Below are 21,224 nucleotides of genomic sequence, written 5' to 3'. Positions count from 1 at the left end.
GTTTCACACAAGCTTCAGCATGTATAGGAGCAATGTGTGAGCAGCGAGCTTCGTTGAAGCTTTTAAAAGTACCAATCAGCTCCAGTTTGTAAATGTTGAGCGCACAGGTCCTAATGGGGAGTGCTGATTGCCACTTTAAACAAGCTGCTAGCAGGCTTTCAATAATCTTCCAAGAAACGCTGAAGCCTGCTAGTAGCTTGCTGAAAGTGGCAATCGGCACTCCCCATTCGGACCGTGTTCACCGTTTACAAGCTGGAGTTAAAATGGTACTTAGAGCGTCAAAGCTCGCTAAAGAGGTACCCGGCCTAGAAATGCCGCTCTAGGAGTTTGCATTGTCCACCCACCAAACTTTTCCTCTACGCCCCACCAAACCTTTCCTCTATGCGGCAGCCACTATTATACAGCATTTATGTTGCACCGACAGATTGTGTAGCGCTTCACACAATACAGTGACTATACAGGATGATTCAGAGGGTCCTGCTCGTCAGAGCTTACAATCTAACAGGAAGATGGGCTGAAAGACCGAGGATTCCAGTAGCGGGGGATGGAAAGGTGGGCGTGGAGCAGACACGCCTGAAAGACGGCCCGAGTACCATTTAAAATAAATGGAAATGCCAACACACTGCAACTTCATAGGCAAAACAAGTCTTACTAAAAACAACGCACACAGATACGACTCCCAAATTACCGGATACAAAATTACACACTAAATTCTAAAACAGAGTACGACTCACCATAAGACCAATGATAGGAAAATCTTGCATTCCCAATTTTATCAACAAAATATAAAAAAAATAAACCAAAATGGGGGGAAAAAAAAAAAAAAAAAGGGGGGAACCAGAATCTAAAAAATAAAAACAACAAACAAAACAAAATAAAAAGCAAAAGCAAAAAAGAATAAAAAAAAAAGCAAACTATATAAACAAGCCTTGTACAGAGCTTTTCGGTTAAAAAAAAGAAATTGCCATTTATTTTCACTTTTGAAATTTTGTTTTTTGTTTGGGGGGGGGGTAAAATATTCCCAGCACTATAAGAACATTTCTCAGAACACGGTAATTTACCAGAAAGGTGAGGGTATTTTACGGAGGCTCACAACAATTTCCTGAGCTAAACTTTCGGCTTCATAAAAAGGCCTTGGCTGACTCCTGAGATAGGAAGCACTCCCCTCCCCCACCCTGGGATCAAATTCCAGAGGAGAGGGCAGTGGGGGGAAGGGACACAGGAGCCTCCTAAACACTGCCTTGTAGTAACCAAGACTCATTCATCACATTATTCCAATACAGAGCCCCCCCCATATACACTCTGCACCACCCTGACCGACCACGAGACACCAAAATAAACCGAGAGAGGAACAGCTGGAAGTATCCGGATCAGAGCCGGGGACACAATCCACATATTACACATCAGGCGTGTTCACTCATCATACATGTGCTGGAAGAGCAACCAACAACTCCAACATTCCTCCACAATGTGTGCTGACCATAGAGGACAATGGAGGGGGGGGGGAGTACGGAGACAACAAACACATCCGGGATCAAAACTACAGCCGTTTCCCATAGCAACTCATCTGATTCTGCAATCTATACAGCACCCCTCAGCCCGCTCCCCTCCATCACTTCACCGCACGCTCCCCTCCATCACTTCACCGCACGCTCCCCTCCATCACTTCACCGCACGCTCCCCCCTTCATCACTTCACCGCACGCTCCCCCCTTCATCACTTCACCAAACGCTCCCCCCTTCATCACTTCACCAAACGCTCCCCCCTTCATCACTTCACCAAACGCTCCCCCCTTCATCACTTCACCAAACGCTCCCCCCTTCATCACTTCACCGCACGCTCCCCTCCATCACTTCCCCCACTAACCTGCGCCCCTCAACCCACTTCCCCTCACCGCCCACTCCCCTGCGCTCCTCAACCCATCACCTCACCGCCCACTCCCCTGCGCTCCTCAACCCATCGCCTCACCGCCCACTCCCCTGCGCTCCTCAACCCATCGCCTCACCGCCCACTCCCCTGCGCTCCTCAACCCATCGCCTTACCGCCCACTCCCCTGCGCTCCTCAACCCATCACCTCACCGCCCACTCCCCTGCGCTCCTCAACCCATCGCCTCACCGCCCACTCCCCTGCGCTCCTCAACCCATCGCCTTACCGCCCACTCCCCTGCGCCCCTCAACGCCCACTCCCCTGCGCCCCTTAACCCATCGCCTCACCGCCCACTCCCCTGCGCCCCTTAACCCATCGCCTCACCGCCCACTCCCCTGAGCCCCTCAACCCATCGCCTCACCGCCCACTCCCCTGCGCTCCTCAACCCATCGCCTCACCGTCCACTCCCCTGAGCCCCTCAACCCATCGCCTCACCGCCCACTCCCCTGAGCTCCTCAACGCCCACTCCCCTGCGCCCCTTAACCCATCGCCTCACCGCCCACTCCCCTGAGCCCCTCAACCCATCGCCTCACCGCCCACTCCCCTGCGCTCCTCAACGCCCACTCCCCTGCGCCCCTTAACCCATCGCCTCACCGCCCACTCCCCTGCGCTCCTCAACCCATCGCCTCACCGCCCACTCCCCTGCGCTCCTCAACCCATCGCCCCACCGCCCACTCCCCTGCGCTCCTCAACGCCCACTCCCCTGCGCCCCTTAACCCATCGCCTCACCGCCCACTCCCCTGCGCTCCTCAACCCATCGCCTCACCGCCCACTCCCCTGCGCTCCTCAACCCATCGCCTCACCGCCCACTCCCCTGAGCCCCTCAACCCATCGCCTCACCGCCCACTCCCCTGAGCCCCTCAACCCATCGCCTCACCGCCCACTCCCCTGCGCTCCTCAACGCCCACTCCCCTGCGCCCCTTAACCCATCACCTCACCGCCCACTCCCCTGCGCTCTTCAACCCATCACCTCACCGCCCACTCCCCTGCGCTCTTCAACCCATCGCCTCACCGCCCACTCCCCTGAGCCCCTCAACCCATCGCCTCACCGCCCACTCCCCTGCGCTCCTCAACCCATCGCCTCACCGCCCACTCCCCTGAGCCCCTCAACCCATCGCCTCACCGCCCACTCCCCTGCGCTCCTCAACCCATCACCTCACCGCCCACTCCCCTGCACCCCTCAACCCATTGCCTCACCGCCCACTCCCCTGCGCCCCTCAACCCATCGCCTCACAACTCGCTCCTCTGATCACCGCCCGCTCCCCTTCAATTGCCTTAACCAACTGACCTGCCCCCCCTCACAGACTGCTCCCCATTATAGTCTCAACCCAGTGACCAGCACCCCTCACGGCCCCCTTCATCATCCCAACCCACTGACCTGCGCCCCTCAACCCACTTCATCGTCTCACAACTCGCTCCCCTTTGACCCTCACCGCCCACTCCTCCATCACCTCAACCCACTGCCCTGCGCCCCCCTCACAGTCCGCTCCCCATTATCTTCTCAACCCAGTGACCTGTGCCCCTCAAAGCCTGCTCCCCTTCAATGCCTCAACCCACTCCCCTGCGCCCTCATCGCCCCCTTTATTGCCTTAACCCACTCCCCTGCGCCCCTCAAAGCCCACTCCCTCCTCCATAATGGCCTGGCTTTCCTGTGTTTGGTGGCTCCATCCCCTCACAGGATATTATGGAGCTCTACAAGAGCCACTCCTGGCATTCGACTACAGGACATTGGGACAGGCAGTGTCCCCACATCACAAAAGGTTATCAGTGGGGGGGGGGGGGGGGGGGGCACCTGTGCTGTACATGATGTTCATGTCCTATACTGAGTTTTCAGTGCACACCCCCAGACAGAAGTGTCATTCCGGAGATTCAGAGTATGCAGTCTGGAGGGGGGGGGGGGGTCTACAATTTAGGATAAGGAATCTTTTAGTTGGCTGGAGAAAGCTATTAATACATTTCTCTAGTAATACTGTAAGGACATCGCTGACCTCCAACTGCCAACCTTGCTGACCTCCAACTGCCAACCTTCCAACATAACTCCAGAGATCTTCCCACCACCACTTGTCCAGCAGATGTCGGAGTATTTGGAATTCTGACCTCAGTGACACCTCCAGGCTAATTCTGACATCCAGGCCTGGATAGTGGAGGGCAAATATTCACCATCACATGCCAAAGCGGGATAATTAGAGCCACCATTTAACTGCTTTTACTATAGGGGGTCATCGCCTCCCATAGGTCCTGGAGAGCCAGTGAAGCATCACCCCGAGAAGGACCCCAATTCTGCTGTGAAGCATCAGCCATCCTCAACCAGGATTCCTCCTAGGGGTCCCTGAGCTGTATGACCGACCTTCCCGTCTGATGGTGCCGCTCATTCCTGGAGTGACACCACCTGGCAGAGCTTGGGGCATCACACCATCAATACCGGTTAGGGACTGACCAATTATCTGTGCGGCTGATTGGGGGCAGATATTCACATTTTTTTAAAATCGGTCACAAACTTATCCATTTTGGTCTCCCCCTGCTGCGGCAACCATCTTTTTGAAGCCCACTGTGTCATCAGCCCGGGTAGAAGCAGCCAGGATTCAGGTTTTTTTTCTGTGCGCGGAGGCAGTGGCCCTGCAAACGTTCTGCAGTCTAAATCCTGGCTTCTGCCAGCCAGCCAGCCACCGCAGGGAGCCAGCCAGCCACCGCAGGGAGCCAGCCAGCCACCGCAGGGAGCCAGCCAGCCACCGCAGGGAGCCAGCCAGCCACCGCAGGGAGCCAGCCAGCCACCGCAGGGAGCCAGCCAGCCACCGCAGGGAGCCAGCCAGCCACCGCAGGGAGCCAGCCAGCCACCGCAGGGAGCCAGCCAGCCACCGCAGGGAGCCAGCCAGCCACCCACCCACTCACCGCAGGGAGCCAGCCAGCCACCCACTCACCGCAGGGAGCCAGCCAGCCACCCACTCACTGCAGGGAGCCAGCCAGCCACCCACTCACCGCAGGGAGCCAGCCAGCCACCCACTCACCGCAGGGAGCCAGCCAGCCACCCACTCACCGCAGGGAGCCAGCCAGCCACCCACTCACCGCAGGGAGCCAGCCAGCCACCCACTCACCGCAGGGAGCCAGCCAGCCACCCACCCACCGCAGGGAGACAGCCACCCACTCACCGCAGGGAGACAGCCACCCACTCACCGCAGGGAGACAGCCACCCACTCACCGCAGGGAGCCAGCCACCCACTCACCGCAGGGAGCCAGCCACCCACTCACCGCAGGGAGCCAGCCACCCACCCACCGCAGGGAGACAGCCACCCACTCACCGCAGGGAGACAGCCACCCACTCACCGCAGGGAGACAGCCACCCACTCACCGCAGGGAGCCAGCCACCCACTCACCGCAGGGAGCCAGCCACCCACCCACCGCAGGGAGCCAGCCGCCCACCCACCGCAGGGAGCCAGCCATTCATTGTATAAAAATAACAAACATGTTAGGCTTCTTCACATGGAGCGGACCGTATTGTGATCCGCTCCGGTACTTTTTTTTTCACGGACACAGATGACACTTGTGTCATCCGCTCCGTATGTCCGTATATCATCCCATCCGTTTGCGGATGATATACGGACATAATGCAAGTCTATGGGATTGCGGATGACACCGCTGACATCCGATTTTGCATCCTTTTCGTTTTTTAAAAAACGGAAGAAAAATAGGGTTCTGTTCCTTTCCAAAAAATGGAACAGAGCTGAAAGGACGAAAATCAGATGTCAGCGGATGGTCATCCGCAATCCCATTGACATGCATGATGTCCGTATATCACCCGCAAACGGATGGGATGATATGCGGACATACGGAGCGCCCGTATGAAAGGGACCTTACACTTACTCTGAAGTTGGTTTTGCACAGAGCAGCCCTGAGCCTCCTATTCTCGGGTCGCTCTTCAGCTCTCCTGGCCCCGCCCTCCCTTTGATTGCCCCACAGAAAGCAGCTATGGGGGCACCTTAGCCGCTGCTTTGTGTCCATTCAGACACGGAGCTGCAGCCCGCCCTCTCATTGACTCACTGAATTTGACAGCAGCAGGAGCCAATGGTGCACCACTGCTGTCTCAGCCAATGAGGTGGGAGAATCTCAGGCAGCCAAGCCTCTTGTGCAACATCACTGGATAGAGAGGGGGCTCAGTTTTGTATTGGGGGGGGGGGGGGGTACAAACAGGAGGCTTTTTATCTTCATGCATAGAACGCACCTTCTGTTCTTTACAAAAATCGCATTGCCCCTGCAATCTTCTGTGGGTGTCAGTGTAACGTCAACGCCACTCCAAGCACAAATTGCATGGTACAAAATGACTGTTGCTGTATGCATGACACTGGTGCAACACGGTGCGATTTGTTCCCATTCAAAATGAATGGGCTCAAATCGCACCGCACTGAATCGCATGTGAACTGTACAGGAATATAATGCGATTCCTGGGAGATTTATAGTGTGAAGACTGTAAGCTCCAAGGAGCAGCACCCTCCGATTCCTCCTGCATTGTACTGCTCTGTCTGCCCCCAGGTTGTAAAGCGCTGTGCAAACTGATGGCCCAATAAATCCTGAATAATAATCAGGGATAAGGATTTCTCTGGGGGGAGAAGTATGAGGAAGGCTTCAGCGGGGGGGGGTGAGACCTCAATGTTCACACAAGTCAGAGTTCAGCAAATACATGGAGGATTGATCAATATTTGCACAGAGCCCCCATCCACCTGCAGATCTATAGAGAAGGCCCAGCCACCTGAACAAACATGACACGCCTCCCGCACATCTACCCCGACCCTGCAACTACCAACTCACTAACACCACACAGCGAGCGAACCGCAAACACCGCCTGCCGTACAATCTACACACACACAGCCAATATACACCACCCACAATATACCCAGACAAATGACAGATTTTAGGAGGGGGGGGGCAACCCCCTAAATCACAGCCGGTACCAGAGTGCTCCTAGAGCTACAAAACACTACAATCTGATTGTACAATCTCCTCTCATCTGCCATGTAGAGGAACAGCCTGTCTGGTTATGTGATTGGACAGATTCCGTAGATCACGGCTTGACCGGTTTGCTTTAAATCCAGCAGCTAGCTAAAAAAAAAGTACGGCGCGTGAGCAGCGATATGTAACGTGCCTAGCAACTGGTATTTTCAGCCTTAGGTGCCACAATGGGTCCTTAGAAGGGGGGGGGGGGGCTGCAGGAGGAGGTGGGTTGGCCCACAGCAGGGCTAAGGCTCGGTTCACACTGCAGCGGCACGACTTCGGGGGGCGACCTGTGAAGTCACGTGCAGCGCGACTTGCACGGACTTCATATAAATGAATGTCTATGCAAATCGCTCCAAGGTCGCCCCGAAGTAGTACAGGACCCTTTTTCTAAGTCAGAGTGACTTGTGTCGCTCCTATTAGAACCGGTCCTGTAGCAGTCAATGGACCGAGACTTGTCAGGCTGACCAAGTCGTATTAGTGTGAACCGGCACTTAATGTAAGAAAAAAACAAAAAATAGAAGACCTACCTGGCGCCTGAAACTGCATGTCCCGAGCGTCAGGTGATGCAAATTGTGCAACAGTGAATGGGCTGGCAAAAGCCCAGGCGCCAGGATGCAATTTCTAGTCACCATGGCAACCAGGCGCCTGGGATTTGTCGAGCCCCAAGATAGATCCTCACACTGTACAACTTTAATAGATGTAGTAGAAGTTCAGATTGCATGGTCACATAATACGGTGAGCCTAAAGGTGCACCGAAAAGTGTGTGATGACCCCCCCCCCCCTCCAGATAAGAGTGTGCCCGGGCACACTTCATTTATCACCTCTGCCAACGAGACCACAGAGATCCCGGCTTCTGCAATCGGTGATCTCTGGGGAGTTCTGTACTTGGTTGAAGTGAACTGTACCGGACCTCCTCCATGTGTTCCTGAGAATGGATCAGAGGGCTCACAATGCACAAATTAACTGGACTGATGGGGGGGGATATGAACCGTGACAAAACCGTAATTCTCCGGTGCTGTGCTATAAGGGAAAAGTCTCTGTTGATAACGTCTAGGATCTTGCTGCCCTCTCAAGACCATGGGTGTCCATACATAGTAAATAACAAACAAAAAAAGGGTGCACCGACCAAGTGCAGCACCACTAACGAAGGGTAAAAGAAAAGAAAAAAGTTTCATACACACAATTCGGTGCACCTTCAGGCTCACCGTATTATATTGTGACCATGCAATCTGAACTTCTACTACATCTATTAAAGATACAGTATGAGGATCTACCTCAGGGCTCGACAAATCCCAGGCGCCAGGGTGACTAGAAATCGCATCCTGGCGCCTGGGCTTTTGCCAGCCCGTTCCCTGTTGCACAATTTTGTATCACCTGAAGCACGGGACATGCAGTTTCAGGCGCCAGGTAGCTCATCAAACAGGTTGCAAATAGGCTTATGCATCATCCCAATATAAAAAGGTGACCTCTAGGACATGGATACATACGGGTATGGATGGTGTTCGTACTAAGGTAAGGATGACGCGTTTCAAGAGAGAACCCTCTTCATCAGAGCCATCAACCAGGGGGGGAGCAGGCACGGCGCCCGCTCGCCCCCAGGAGCGCTCTCACGAACCAACATACCTTTACGTCGGTTCGCACAGCATATCTGCGAAGGGTGGTTGGTAAGTGGTTAAAGATAAGTTCACTTTTTTTAGAATAAATATGTTAAATAAACAATCATAAATAAAATATAACTATTTATAATAAACATAATAAATAAAATTTAACTATTTATATTAAAACATAATAAATAAAACATAACATAACAAACATAAATAAAAATATGTTTTTTTTAGAATAAATATAGAATAAAATAAAGAGAGAAAAGGGGGAAGGGGAATAGGGAAGGTAACAGTTGGCATATGTTAAACATAGGTATAACCATAAGGATAGAGAGGTATATATCGTAATGTAATATAATTAAGCCAGCTGTTGTATATGAGGAAATTAGGGTAAAGGAGGGGGGGAATTTTGGGACTTTAAATGAGGTGTGCAAAAAAATATGTTGCATAAACAAACAGATAAAAGAATAAATTTAGGCGGGTCTGGTATAATCCTACAGAAGCAATTTACTAGAGAATAAAATGCACTGTTTTTGCAGCGGGGGGGGGGGGGGTGCTTTTTGGATTTTGATTTTTTTTTTTCGTGTAAAGCATTGCACTAGCAAAAAATAAAAAAAAATAAAACTTTTCTAAAAAGAGGAGCTTATACTTTGAGAAAAAAAATAAGTAAAAAAATTATGATGATGGTTTATAAATTAAATTATCAAGAATTATAAATTAAATGAATAATAAAATATGGATAATTATAAATAAATTTATGAATAATAAAACAATATTGAACCTTCAGAACCACTTTAGGTTCCACTTAAATCTGCAATCTTGAATTCGGTCACATGACAGTTGGAAAGTACAAATTAGAGGCGGAACAACGACCAGCAGAACCTCCGTCTGAAGAATCCACAGAAAAGTCACCACATAACCCAGCAATCCTCCAGGACCGACCTACAAACACCCAGCGATAAATCCCAGCCAATCCTCATCTAATAATGTGTAAAACTACAAAACCGCACCGTGAGCACTGGGACTGTAGAAGTTCTATGCAGACACTGTGTGTCCCGCACACAACCTCCAGCAACCGTCACCCGGCTGGAAACTCCCCGTCATCATCACACAAACAATGTAGTAGAGAGCGAGGAGCGAGGTCCGGGCATGTCTCCACCATTCATCCGCTGTGTGCGGCTTGTGGTTGGAGGAGGGGCTCATTCACATCATGCACAGAGCTCTGTTTACTTTTCACCTCCATGCTGTGTGCGGGGAGCCCATAGATCAGGGCTATGCAGCAAACTGGGGCCCTCCAGATGTTGCAGAACTACAAATCCAATGAGGCATAGCAAGACTGACAGCCACAAGCATGACACCCAGAGGCAGAAGGCATAATGGGACTTGCAAAACTACAACAGCTGGAGGGCCACAGTTTGCAAATCCCTGCCATAGAAGGTGAGCGCACCGGGAGTCCCCCGCACAGCTGAGTGACAGTGCACGGACCCAGGCAACTGTGCGGGCGACTCTCCCATTCACCTTCTATGGGCTGCCCACATGCAGCTCTGCAATGCAAAAAAAAGTAAAATGTCTTCAGATGCTGAGCACATCCGACTGAGCCCCAAAGACCCTCCCACCAACACACATGAGCGAGCCCCAAAGACACCCCCCCCCCCCCCACATGAATGTGCATGAGCCCCAAAAGTACCGCACCTCTCTGAACAAGCCCCAATGCAACCCCCACATGAATGAGCCCCAAAGGACCTATAACCCTCCCCCACATGTGAGCGAGCCCCAAAAGGCCCCAGAACCCACAACCCCCTACATGAACGAGCCTCAAAGGCATCAGACCCCCCCCCCCCCATACATGAACAAGCCCCAAAGGCCAACATAAATGAGACCTTAAAATCCCCTCTGCCCCCATGTAAACAAGTCCCACCTCACATGAAAAAGCCCCAAAAAGACCCCGCCCCATGTGAATGAGCCCCCAGTGCACCCCACACATGAATGCACCCCAACCCCCCCCACATGAAAACGCCCCAAAGGCACCCCCCAACCATGTGTGTGAATGAGCCCCAAACAAGAGGCACCCCGGCTCCTCCCCCACGCATGAACAAGCACCGAAGGTACCCCCCCCATACACGTGAACAAGCCCCAAGCCCTGCTTCACACTGAACACAACTTTGAATTCGTACAATTTCCAAGTTGCATGAGACATCAGGTGCGACTTCATGCACAGAATCCTATGGAAGTCGCACCTGAAACAGCAAAATCACTGCAACACCGAAATCACAATGTGACCGGTCCCATCACCTGTAATAGTGACTTGTCATGCGATTCCTGAACTATCAAATCGCACCGGTGTGAGCGAGGGCTTAGGGCGGCTTCTGTACACATTTATCAGCATTAGGAAGAACAAAGTGACTTTCATATCAGAGGAGGGACAGCGAGAAGAGCAGAGAGGATCCCCACAGCTGCACCTCATTCTCATTTTATTTAAAGTAGAACTCCAGGCAAAACCTTTTCTCCATTTCTGGATGCAGTAATGAAGGGTTATAACACCAGATATGTCCCACTGCCCAGATTTCCCCCCACTTCCTGTCCCACTGCCCTCCCCCCCACTTCCTGTCCCACTGCCCAGATTTCCCTTCACTTCCCGACCCATTGATGAGATTTCCCTCCACTTCCTGTCCCATCACCAAAGCAGGAATGGAGAGGAAATCCAGGCAAATTAAGGGAGTCACTTTGGGGGCCCCCAGCTCACCATTGGAAGATTTCCCCTTTATTCCTGTTCTGGTGTGACAACCCAAAAATAATGGATTCTCCTTCCCGTCCCACTGCCGAGATTTCCCTTCCCGTCCCACTGCCGAGATTTCCCTTCCCGTCCCACAGCCGAAATTTCCTTTTCCACAGCCGAGATTTCTCTTCACTTCCCACTGCCGAGATTTCTCTTCACTTCCCACTGCCGAGATTTCCCTTCACGTCCCACTGCCGAGATTTCCCTTCCCGTCCCACTGCCGAGATTTCCCTTCCCGTCCCACTGCCGAGATTTCCCTTCCCGTCCCACTGCCGAGATTTCCCTTCCCGTCCCACTGCCGAGATTTCCCTTCCCGTCCCACTGCCGAGATTTCCCTTCCCGTCCCACTGCCGAGATTTCCCTTCCCGTCCCACTGCCGAGATTTCCCTTCCCGTCCCACTGCCGAGATTTCCCTTCCCGTCCCACAGCCGAAATTTCCCTTCCCGTCCCACAGCCGAAATTTCCCTTCCCGTCCCACAGCCGAAATTTCCCTTCCCGTCCCACAGCCGAAATTTCCCTTCCCGTAGCCGAAATTTCCTTTTCCACAGCCGAGATTTCCCTTCCCGTCCCACTGCCGAGATTTCCCTTCCCGTCCCACTGCCGAGATTTCCCTTCCCGTCCCACTGCCGAGATTTCCCTTCCCGTCCCACTGCCGAGATTTCCCTTCCCGTCCCACTGCCGAGATTTCCCTTCCCGTCCCACTGCCGAGATTTCCCTTCCCGTCCCACTGCCGAGATTTCCCTTCCCGTCCCACTGCCGAGATTTCCCTTCCCGTCCCACTGCCGAGATTTCCCTTCCCGTCCCACTGCCGAGATTTCTCTTCCCACAGCTGAGATTTCCCTTCCCGTCCCACTGCCGAAATTTCCCTTCCCGTCCCACTGCCGAAATTTCCCTTCCCGTCCCACTGCCGAAATTTCCCTTCCCGTCCCACTGCCGAAATTTCCCTTCCCGTCCCACTGCCGAAATTTCCCTTCCCGTCCCACTGCCGAAATTTCCCTTCCCGTCCCACAGCCGAAATTTCCCTTCCCGTCCCACAGCCGAAATTTCCCTTCCCGTCCCACAGCCGAAATTTCCCTTCCCGTCCCACAGCCGAAATTTCCCTTCCCGTCCCACAGCCGAAATTTCCCTTCCCGTCCCACAGCCGAAATTTCCCTTCCCGTCCCACAGCCGAAATTTCCTTTTCCACAGCCGAGATTTCTCTTCACTTCCCACTGCCGAGATTTCCCTTCCCGTCCCACTGCCGAGATTTCCCTTCCCGTCCCACTGCCGAGATTTCCCTTCCCGTCCCACTGCCGAGATTTCCCTTCCCGTCCCACAGCCGAGATTTCCCTTCCCGTCCCACTGCCGAGATTTCTCTTCCCACAGCCGAGATTTCCCTTCCCGTCCCACTGCCGAGATTTCCCTTCCCGTCCCACTGCCGAGATTTCCCTTCCCGTCCCACTGCCGAGATTTCCCTTCCCGTCCCACAGCCGAAATTTCCCTTCCCGTCCCACAGCCGAAATTTCCCTTCCCGTCCCACAGCCGAAATTTCCCTTCCCGTCCCACAGCCGAAATTTCCCTTGCCGTCCCACAGCCGAAATTTCCCTTGCCGTCCCACAGCCGAAATTTCCCTTGCCGTCCCACAGCCGAAATTTCCTTTTCCACAGCCGAGATTTCTCTTCACTTCCCACTGCCGAGATTTCCCTTCCCTTCCCCAGAGGGTGAATCTCCCTAAATGGAGACACAGACAACAATAAAAACCTGACAGAGGTTCCAATCCCCCCCCCCCCCCCCCCCACTATCCAAAGCTTAACAAAAAGCTTGTCTTCAATTCTACTTTAACCATTTAAAGTTCTATGGCGGCAGGTCGGCTCTGTCCCACTAAATTACGTAACTGTATGTCGCTTCAAAGGGGGCGTTTTTGAAAATAAAGCCCATTCCCATCCTCAGTCCCAGCTCTGTGCTGCTGATCTCCTGCAGCCTCATTGCAGCCACTTCCTGTCGGCATGAACTCCAGTGAGGGCTGTGTGGCACTTCTCAGGGCGGATTCCTGATGGTGACAACTGTCAGTGTAATGTGTGGTGAATCGGCCACATTGGAAGCCCCTGTGGCAAGGTGACAACGCAGGAGCACAGTTGGGAGACCGGGACACAGCGTTGTCACCCTATAACAGGAAGTGTCTGGAGCAAACACCGTGATGGCAGGATCATCAGGGATCATTTTAACCGCTTGCCGACCAACCGTTGTAGTTTTACTGCGGCAGGTCAGCTCTGTCCAGCGAAATAACGTACATGTACACCGCTTTGTGGGACCGCTATCGGGGGGCGCACGCGCCCATTGGTCAGGGGGAAGCCAATCAGTGGGCCCAGCGGCTCCCCATAAAGACAGAACAGCAGTCTGCCATTGTAAACACAGCACACCGCTGTTCTGTCAGATCTGTGATCCTAAATAAGGAGGATCCCTGTGTTCATTACCATGTTCATGCAGCAAGCCCCTCCCCCACACAGTTAGAAAACACCACCTAGACTCACAATTAACCCTTTGATTGCCCTGGTGTTAACCCCTTCCCTGCCAGTGTAAATACAGCACACTGCTGTTCTGTCAGTAACACAGGGATCCTCCTATTTAGGAACACAGGTCTCTGTTCATGCAGCAAGCCCATCCCCCACACAGTTAGAAAACACCCCCTAGGCTCACATTTAGCCCTTTGACTGCCCCTGGTGTTAACCCCTTCCCTGCCAGTGTTAACAGCACACCGCTGTTTTGTCAAAAATGAACACAGGGATCCTCTTATTTAGGAACACAGATCTCTATATTCATGCAGCAAGCCCATCCCCCACACAGTTAGAAAACACCCCCTAGGCTCACAGTGCTTTGATCACCCCTAGGTTAACCTCATCCCTGCCAGTGTCATTACAGTGACAGTGCATATGTATAGCACTGATTACTGTAGTAATGTCACTGGTACCAGTGACAAAAATGTCAGTCGGGGTCCGATCTGTCCACCACAATGTCGCAGTCCCGCTAAAAATTACAGATCGCCACCATTATTAGTATAAAAAAAAATAAAAAATTACAAATTGTTCCCCTAGTTTATCAATTATTTTTCAGAATTGATCTGTTAATAGTGAAAAAAAAAATAAAAAAAAAATAAAAAAAAAGAAACAAAATATCAGATCGCCGCCATTACTAGTAAAAATAAATAAAAATGACAAATCTTTCTCCTAGGTTGTAGATGCGATAACTTTTCCACAAAATACACTTCTTGGGATTTTTTTTTTTTTTAACCAAAGTAGAATACAAATTTGCCTAAAATGATGGGGAAAAAAAAAAAAAAAAAAAAAAAAAAAGGAATGTTTTATAGCAGAATGTAAAACAAATGTTTTTAGAATTGGTCTGTAGTCATGTGACTTGTAATGTGATTTCTAACTGTCAAATTACACTGGAAAAAAGAGCAAACAAATGCATCCAAGGGCAAAATCTGTGGCAGTAATAAGTAGTGGGGGGTCCCTAGTGAGCACCCCAACATGTCCCTGCGGTGCCTCCACTGCGCTGTCAGTGCGGTGTTCCGGGGATTTTACAGCGCCTGGAAAAAGTATTTACACCCCCTGAAATCTCCCACATTTTCTGATGTTACAACCAAACACGTAATTGTATTTTATGTGATAGACCGACACAAAGTGGCCATAATTATGAAGTGGAAGGAAAATGATAAATGATACAAATAAATCTATGAAAAGTGTGGCTGCATTTGTATTCACCCCCCGGAGTCAATACTTTGTAGAACCGCCTTTCCCTGCAATTACAGCTGCAAGTCTTTTTGGGGATGTCTCTACCAGCTTTGCACATCTAGAGAGGACATTTCTGCCCATTCTTCTCTGCAGAATATCTCATCTCTGTCAGATTGGATGGAGAGCGTCTGTGAACAGCAATTTTCAAGTCTTGCCACAGATTCTCAATGGGATTTAGGTCTGGACTGTGACTGGGCCATTCTAACACATGAAACCATTCCATTGGAGCTCTGGCTGGATGTTTCGGGTCGTTGTCCTGCTGGAAGGTGAACCTCCGCCCCAGTCTCAAGTCTTTTCTTCCAAGATTGCCCTGTATTTGACTCCATCCATCTTCCCATCAACTCGGACCAGCTTCCCTGTCCCTGCTGAAGAAAAGCATCCCCACACCATGATGCTGCCACCACCATGTTTCACAGTTGGGATGGTGTGTTCAGGGTGATGTGCAGTGTTAGTTTTCCCCCACACATAGCGTTTTGCTTAAAGTTGAATTTTGGTCTCCTCTGAGCAGAGCTCCTCCCCCCACATGTTTGCTGTGTCCCCCACATGGCTCCTCCCAAACTGCAAACAGGACTTCTTATGGCTTTCTTCCACCAATGGCTTTCTTCTTCTTCTCACTCTTCCATAAAGGGCAGATTTGTGGAGCGCACGACTAATAGTTGTCCTGTGGACAGATTCTCCCACCTGAGCTGTGGATCTCTGCAGCTCCTCCAGAGTTCCCATAGGCCTCTTGGCTGCTTCTCTGATGAATGCTCTCCTTGCCCGGCCGGTCAGTTTAGGTGGACGGCCATGTCTTGGTAGGGGCCCGGCCGGTCAGTTTAGGTGGACGGCCATGTCTTGGTAGGGGCCCGGCCGGTCAGTTTAGGTGGACGGCCATGTCTTGGTAGGGGCCCGGCCGGTCAGTTTAGGTGGACGGCCATGTCTTGGTAGGGGCCCGGCAGGTCAGTTTAGGTGGACGGCCATGTCTTGGTAGGGGCCCGGCAGGTCAGTTTAGGTGGACGGCCATGTCTTGGTAGGGGCCCGGCCGGTCAGTTTAGGTGGACGGCCATGTCTTGGTAGGGGCCCGGCAGGTCAGTTTAGGTGGACGGCCATGTCTTGGTAGGGGCCCGGCCGGTCAGTTTAGGTGGACGGCCATGTCTTGGTAGGGGCCCGGCCGGTCAGTTTAGGTGGACGGCCATGTCTTGGTAGGGGCCCGGCAGGTCAGTTTAGGTGGACGGCCATGTCTTGGTAGGGGCCCGGCAGGTCAGTTTAGGTGGACGGCCATGTCTTGGTAGGGGCCCGGCAGGTCAGTTTAGGTGGACGGCCATGTCTTGGTAGGGGCCCGGCAGGTCAGTTTAGGTGGACGGCCATGTCTTGGTAGGGGCCCGGCCGGTCAGTTTAGGTGGACGGCCATGTCTTGGTAGGGGCCCGGCAGGTCAGTTTAGGTGGACGGCCATGTCTTGGTAGGGGCCCGGCCGGTCAGTTTAGGTGGACGGCCATGTCTTGGTAGGGGCCCGGCCGGTCAGTTTAGGTGGACGGCCATGTCTTGGTAGGGGCCCGGCAGGTCAGTTTAGGTGGACGGCCATGTCTTGGTAGGGGCCCGGCAGGTCAGTTTAGGTGGACGGCCATGTCTTGGTAGGGGCCCGGCAGGTCAGTTTAGGTGGACGGCCATGTCTTGGTAGGGGCCCGGCAGGTCAGTTTAGGTGGACGGCCATGTCTTGGTAGGGTTGGTGAATACAAATGCAGCCACACTTTTCACAGATTTATTTGTATCATTTATCATTTTCCTTCCCCTTCACAATTATGGCCACTTTGTGTCGGTTCTATCACATAAAATCCCAATAAAATACATTTACAATTTTTGGTTGTAACATGGGAGAATTTCAGGGGGTGTGAATACTTTTCCCAGGCGCTGTCCATCCCCCTCCTCTATGTATGACTACTGGGAGGGATCAGTGATTCTGATTGGTCAGCACCAGCACAGAGCATCACTGGGATCCGTCCTGGAAGCTCAGCTCAGAGGTGAGGGAGGAGAGCCGGATGACAGATCCCTGCATCAGCTGTGTGACCAATGACAGCTTGTCACCCCCCCCACAGGCAAGTCCACCTGCGGGAGGGAGGGGGGCGCCGATTCTCCCAGAAATTCCATAACACTCATGTCTGCTATACAAGCAGAGCCCCCCAATCAGATGACAACGATATGCACCCCCCCCCCCCAATCAGATGACAACGATATGCACCCCCCCCCCAATCAGATGACAACGATATGCGCACCCCCCCCCCCAATCAGATGACAACGATATGCGCACCCCCCCCCCCCAATCAGATGACAACGATATGCACCCCCCCCCCAATCAGATGACAACGATATGCACCCCCCCCCAATCAGATGACAACGATATGCACCCCCCCCAATCAGATGACAATGATATGCACCCCCCCCCCAATCAGATGACAATGATATGCACCCCCCCAGATGACAATGATATGCACCCCCCCCCCCAATCAGATGACAATGATATGCACCCCCCCAATCAGATGACAATGATATGCACCCCCCCAATCAGATGACAATGATATGCACCCCCCCAATCAGATGACAATGATATGCACCCCCCCAATCAGATGACAATGATATGCACCCCCCCCCAATCAGATGACAATGATATGCACCCCCCCCCAATCAGATGACAATGATATGCACCCCCCCCAATCAGATGACAATGATATGCACCCCCCCCAATCAGATGACAATGATATGCACCCCCCCCCCCAATCAGATGACAATGATATGCACCCCCCCCCCAATCAGATGACAATGATATGCACCCCCCCCCCCAATCAGATGACAATGATATGCACCCCCCCCCCCAATCAGATGACAATGATATGCACCCCCCCCCCCCAATCAGATGACAATGATATGCACCCCCCCCCCAATCAGATGACAATGATATGCACCCCCCCCCCAATCAGATGACAATGATATGCACCCCCCCCCCAATCAGATGACAATGATATGCACCCCCCCCCCCAATCAGATGACAATGATATGCACCCCCCCCCCAATCAGATGACAATGATATGCACCCCCCCCCCAATCAGATGACAATGATATGCACCCCCCCCCCCCCCAATCAGATGACAATGATATGCACCCCCCCCCCCAATCAGATGACAATGATATGCACCCCCCCCCCAATCAGATGACAATGATATGCACCCCCCCCCAATCAGATGACAATGATATGCACCCCCCCCAATCAGATGACAATGATATGCACCCCCCCCAATCAGATGACAATGATATGCACCCCCCAAATCAGATGACAATGATATGCACCCCCCCCCCAATCAGATAATACCAATATGCACCCCCCCCATCAGATGATAGAGATATGCAGTTGCACCCCCCCCAGATGACAACGATACACACCCCCCCATCAGATGACAATGACACACCCCCCCCCCCCATCAGATGACAATATGCACCCCCCCGACAAGACCGATACACCCCCCCCCCGACAAGACCGATACACCCCCCCTTTAGATGACACCGATATGCAGTTGTCATCTGATGGGGGGATGCAACGATATAAAAAAACATTACAAAGCTGCAACCACCTTCATCAACATAAATAACACTCATCGCTCCGGAATACAGGAGACCCCTCCCCTCCCCCACCATAGAGGGGGGGGACACAGGAGACCCCCCCACACACACAGGGGGGACACAGGAGAGTAATATATCCATACAGTTGATCTGACACCCCGATGTCGGGGGAGGGGATGGACCCGCACAGATCTCCCATCATCAGCACCCAGGAACACCGACTGTCAGACATCAATGGGGGAGATGACAGGGGGGGAGGGGGGGGTCTGTCAGTGTACATAGGGGTCAGGTTATGGGGTGTGTGGGGGGAGGGACATTCACTTTGGGGTGTCATGAATAGAAGGAACACAAATGAGGGTATCAGAGGAGAGGGGGGGTCAGATGACGGGTGTATAATGGGGGAGATCAGATCTCAGGGAGACCCATACTGGGGTGTCAGTAGATGATGTGATTGGGGTAACAGATCTCAGGGAGACCCGTATCCGTGTGACTCAACTTTGGGGGAGGTGTCAGGTGACCAATAATGGGGTGTAAGTAGAGTAGCCCAGTATTAGGGTGTGACTCAACTTTGGGTTCGGCAAGGTGTCCAGTATTGGGGTGTCTGTAGAGGCAGGTGACCCGTATCGGGTGTGACTTACCTTTGGTGTGTGTGGGGTGTCATGTGACCCCTGTTGGGGTGTCTATAGAGGGGGGTGACCAGTATTGGTGTGGGACTCACCTTTGGGGTGTGCGGGGTGTCAGGTGATCAGTATTATGGTGTCTGTAGAGGAGAGGTGACCCGTATTGGGGTGACTCACCTTCGGGATGTCAGGTGATCAGTATCGGGGTGTCTGTAGAGGGGGGTGACCCATATTAGGGTGTCAGTAGAGGAGAGGTGACCCGTATCGGGGTGACTCACCTTCGGGGTGTGCGGGGTGTCAGGTGATGAGTATTGGGGTATCAGTAGAGGAGAGGTGACCCGTATCGGGGTGACTCACCTTCGGGGTGTGCAGGGTGTCAGGTGATGAGTATTGGGGTGTCTGTAGAGGAGAGGTGACCCGTATTGGGGTGACTCACCTTCGGGATGTGCAGGGTGTCAGGTGATCAGTATCGGGGTGACCCGTATTGGGGTGACTCACCTTCGGGGTGTGCAGGGTGTCAGGTGATGAGTATTGGGGTGTCTGTAGAGGAGAGGTGACCCGTATTGGGGTGACTCACCTTCGGGGTGTGCGGGGTGTCAGGTGATCAGTATGGGGTGTCAGTAGAGGAGAGGTGATCAGTATTGGGGTGTCAGTATCGGGGTGACCCGTATTAGGGTGACTCACCTTCGGGGTGTGCGGGGTGTCAGGTGATGAGTATTGGGGTATCAGTAGAGGAGAGGTGACCCGTATTGGGGTGTCAGGTGATGAGTATTGGAGTGTCAGTATCGGGGTGACCCGTATTGGGGTGACTCACCTTCGGGATGTCAGGTGATCAGTATCGGGGTGTCTGTAGAGGGGGGTGACCCATATTAGGGTGTCAGTAGAGTAGCCCAGTATTGGGGTATCAGTAGAGGAAGTGACCCGTATTGGGGTGTCAGGTGATCAGTATCGGGGTGACCCGTATCGGGGTGACTCACCTTCGGGGTGTGCGGGGTGTCAGGTGATCAGTATTGGGGTATCAGTAGAGGAGAGGTGACCCGTATTGGGGTGTCAGGTGATGAGTATTGGAGTGTCAGTATCGGGGTGACCCGTATTGGGGTGACTCACCTTCGGGGTGTGCGGGGTGTCGAAGAGCCGTAGTTTCCGGAAGGTTTTATGGGGCGGAGTCCCGGGACAGTCGGGGATCGGTGAACTCGATCCCTCCCGTTGCCCCCTCCGGTAAGTGTCGGGCGATCCTCCGGTGGTTGCCCGGTACGGGTACGGTGACCCGGGACTCATGAATAAAGATTTGACAGGTGAGACTCCGATTCCCTCCTCGTCCTCCGCCCAGGCCCGGCTCCCCGGGGGGCTCCCCTCCTCCTCCTCCCGGCCCGGTTCGCTCTCCTGGAAGGCGGAGTCGTCTCCGGTGCTGTGTCCGTCCTCCTCCTCGCAGTCGCTGGCGGGGGAGAAGGTGAGTTTGTGTCGGGCCTCCATGGTGCGGCGATCAGCGGCTCCGGTTCTCCATGCCCCTCCTCCTCCTCCTCCGGTGACGGCCGATCCTTCTCCTCTCTCACTCCTGGGCGACCGTTAGTCACAGGGGGCGGGGCGCGGGGCGGGCCAATGGGAACGCGGAGGGAGCCGAGCGGCCGGGGGCGGGGCCCAGAGCGACCAATCGCGCGAGGACTGGGCTTTCAAAATGTCTCCGCCTGCAGAGCCGCGTGCGCTGCTCTGCGAGATTTGGCGCCAAGTTGAGTTGTATTGGGGCGGGGCGCGGAGCGGGAGTCATGTGACGGGGGGGATGATAAACACACCGAGCTCCTCCTACTGCCCCGCCCCCTTTTGGTGAGTCACACGTCTGCCCACCGCCATATTGTGTCCCCTGTCACCCGGATCGGGTGTACGCCCTGTGTGTGTCACCTCTCCCCACATTACAATGACGTCATCCCGGATAGTGACTTCAATACATACTATCT

The 21,224-nt window shown here is 53.2% G+C and overlaps 1 protein-coding gene across 1 annotated transcript in view; it reads right to left on the bottom strand.

Moving 5' to 3' along the window:
* WEE1 (WEE1 G2 checkpoint kinase) overlaps positions 1–20,852 on the bottom strand; it is a 35,980-nt gene extending 15,128 nt beyond the window's left edge. The window contains exon 1 of the mRNA XM_082270754.1: positions 20,380–20,852. Coding sequence (XP_082126880.1) covers positions 20,380–20,745 — 366 coding nt within the window. The 5' untranslated portion in view covers positions 20,746–20,852. The remainder of the gene's footprint in view (positions 1–20,379) is intronic.
* Between the last annotated feature and the right edge of the window lie 372 nt (positions 20,853–21,224).

This window comes from Pelophylax lessonae (assembly GCF_965119305.1).
Source record: "Pelophylax lessonae genome assembly, chromosome: 10".
In the NCBI taxonomy this organism is placed as follows: Eukaryota; Metazoa; Chordata; class Amphibia; order Anura; family Ranidae; genus Pelophylax; species Pelophylax lessonae.
Note: the sequence above shows the minus strand (reverse complement) of the source record. Positions and strands in the feature narration are given on the sequence as shown.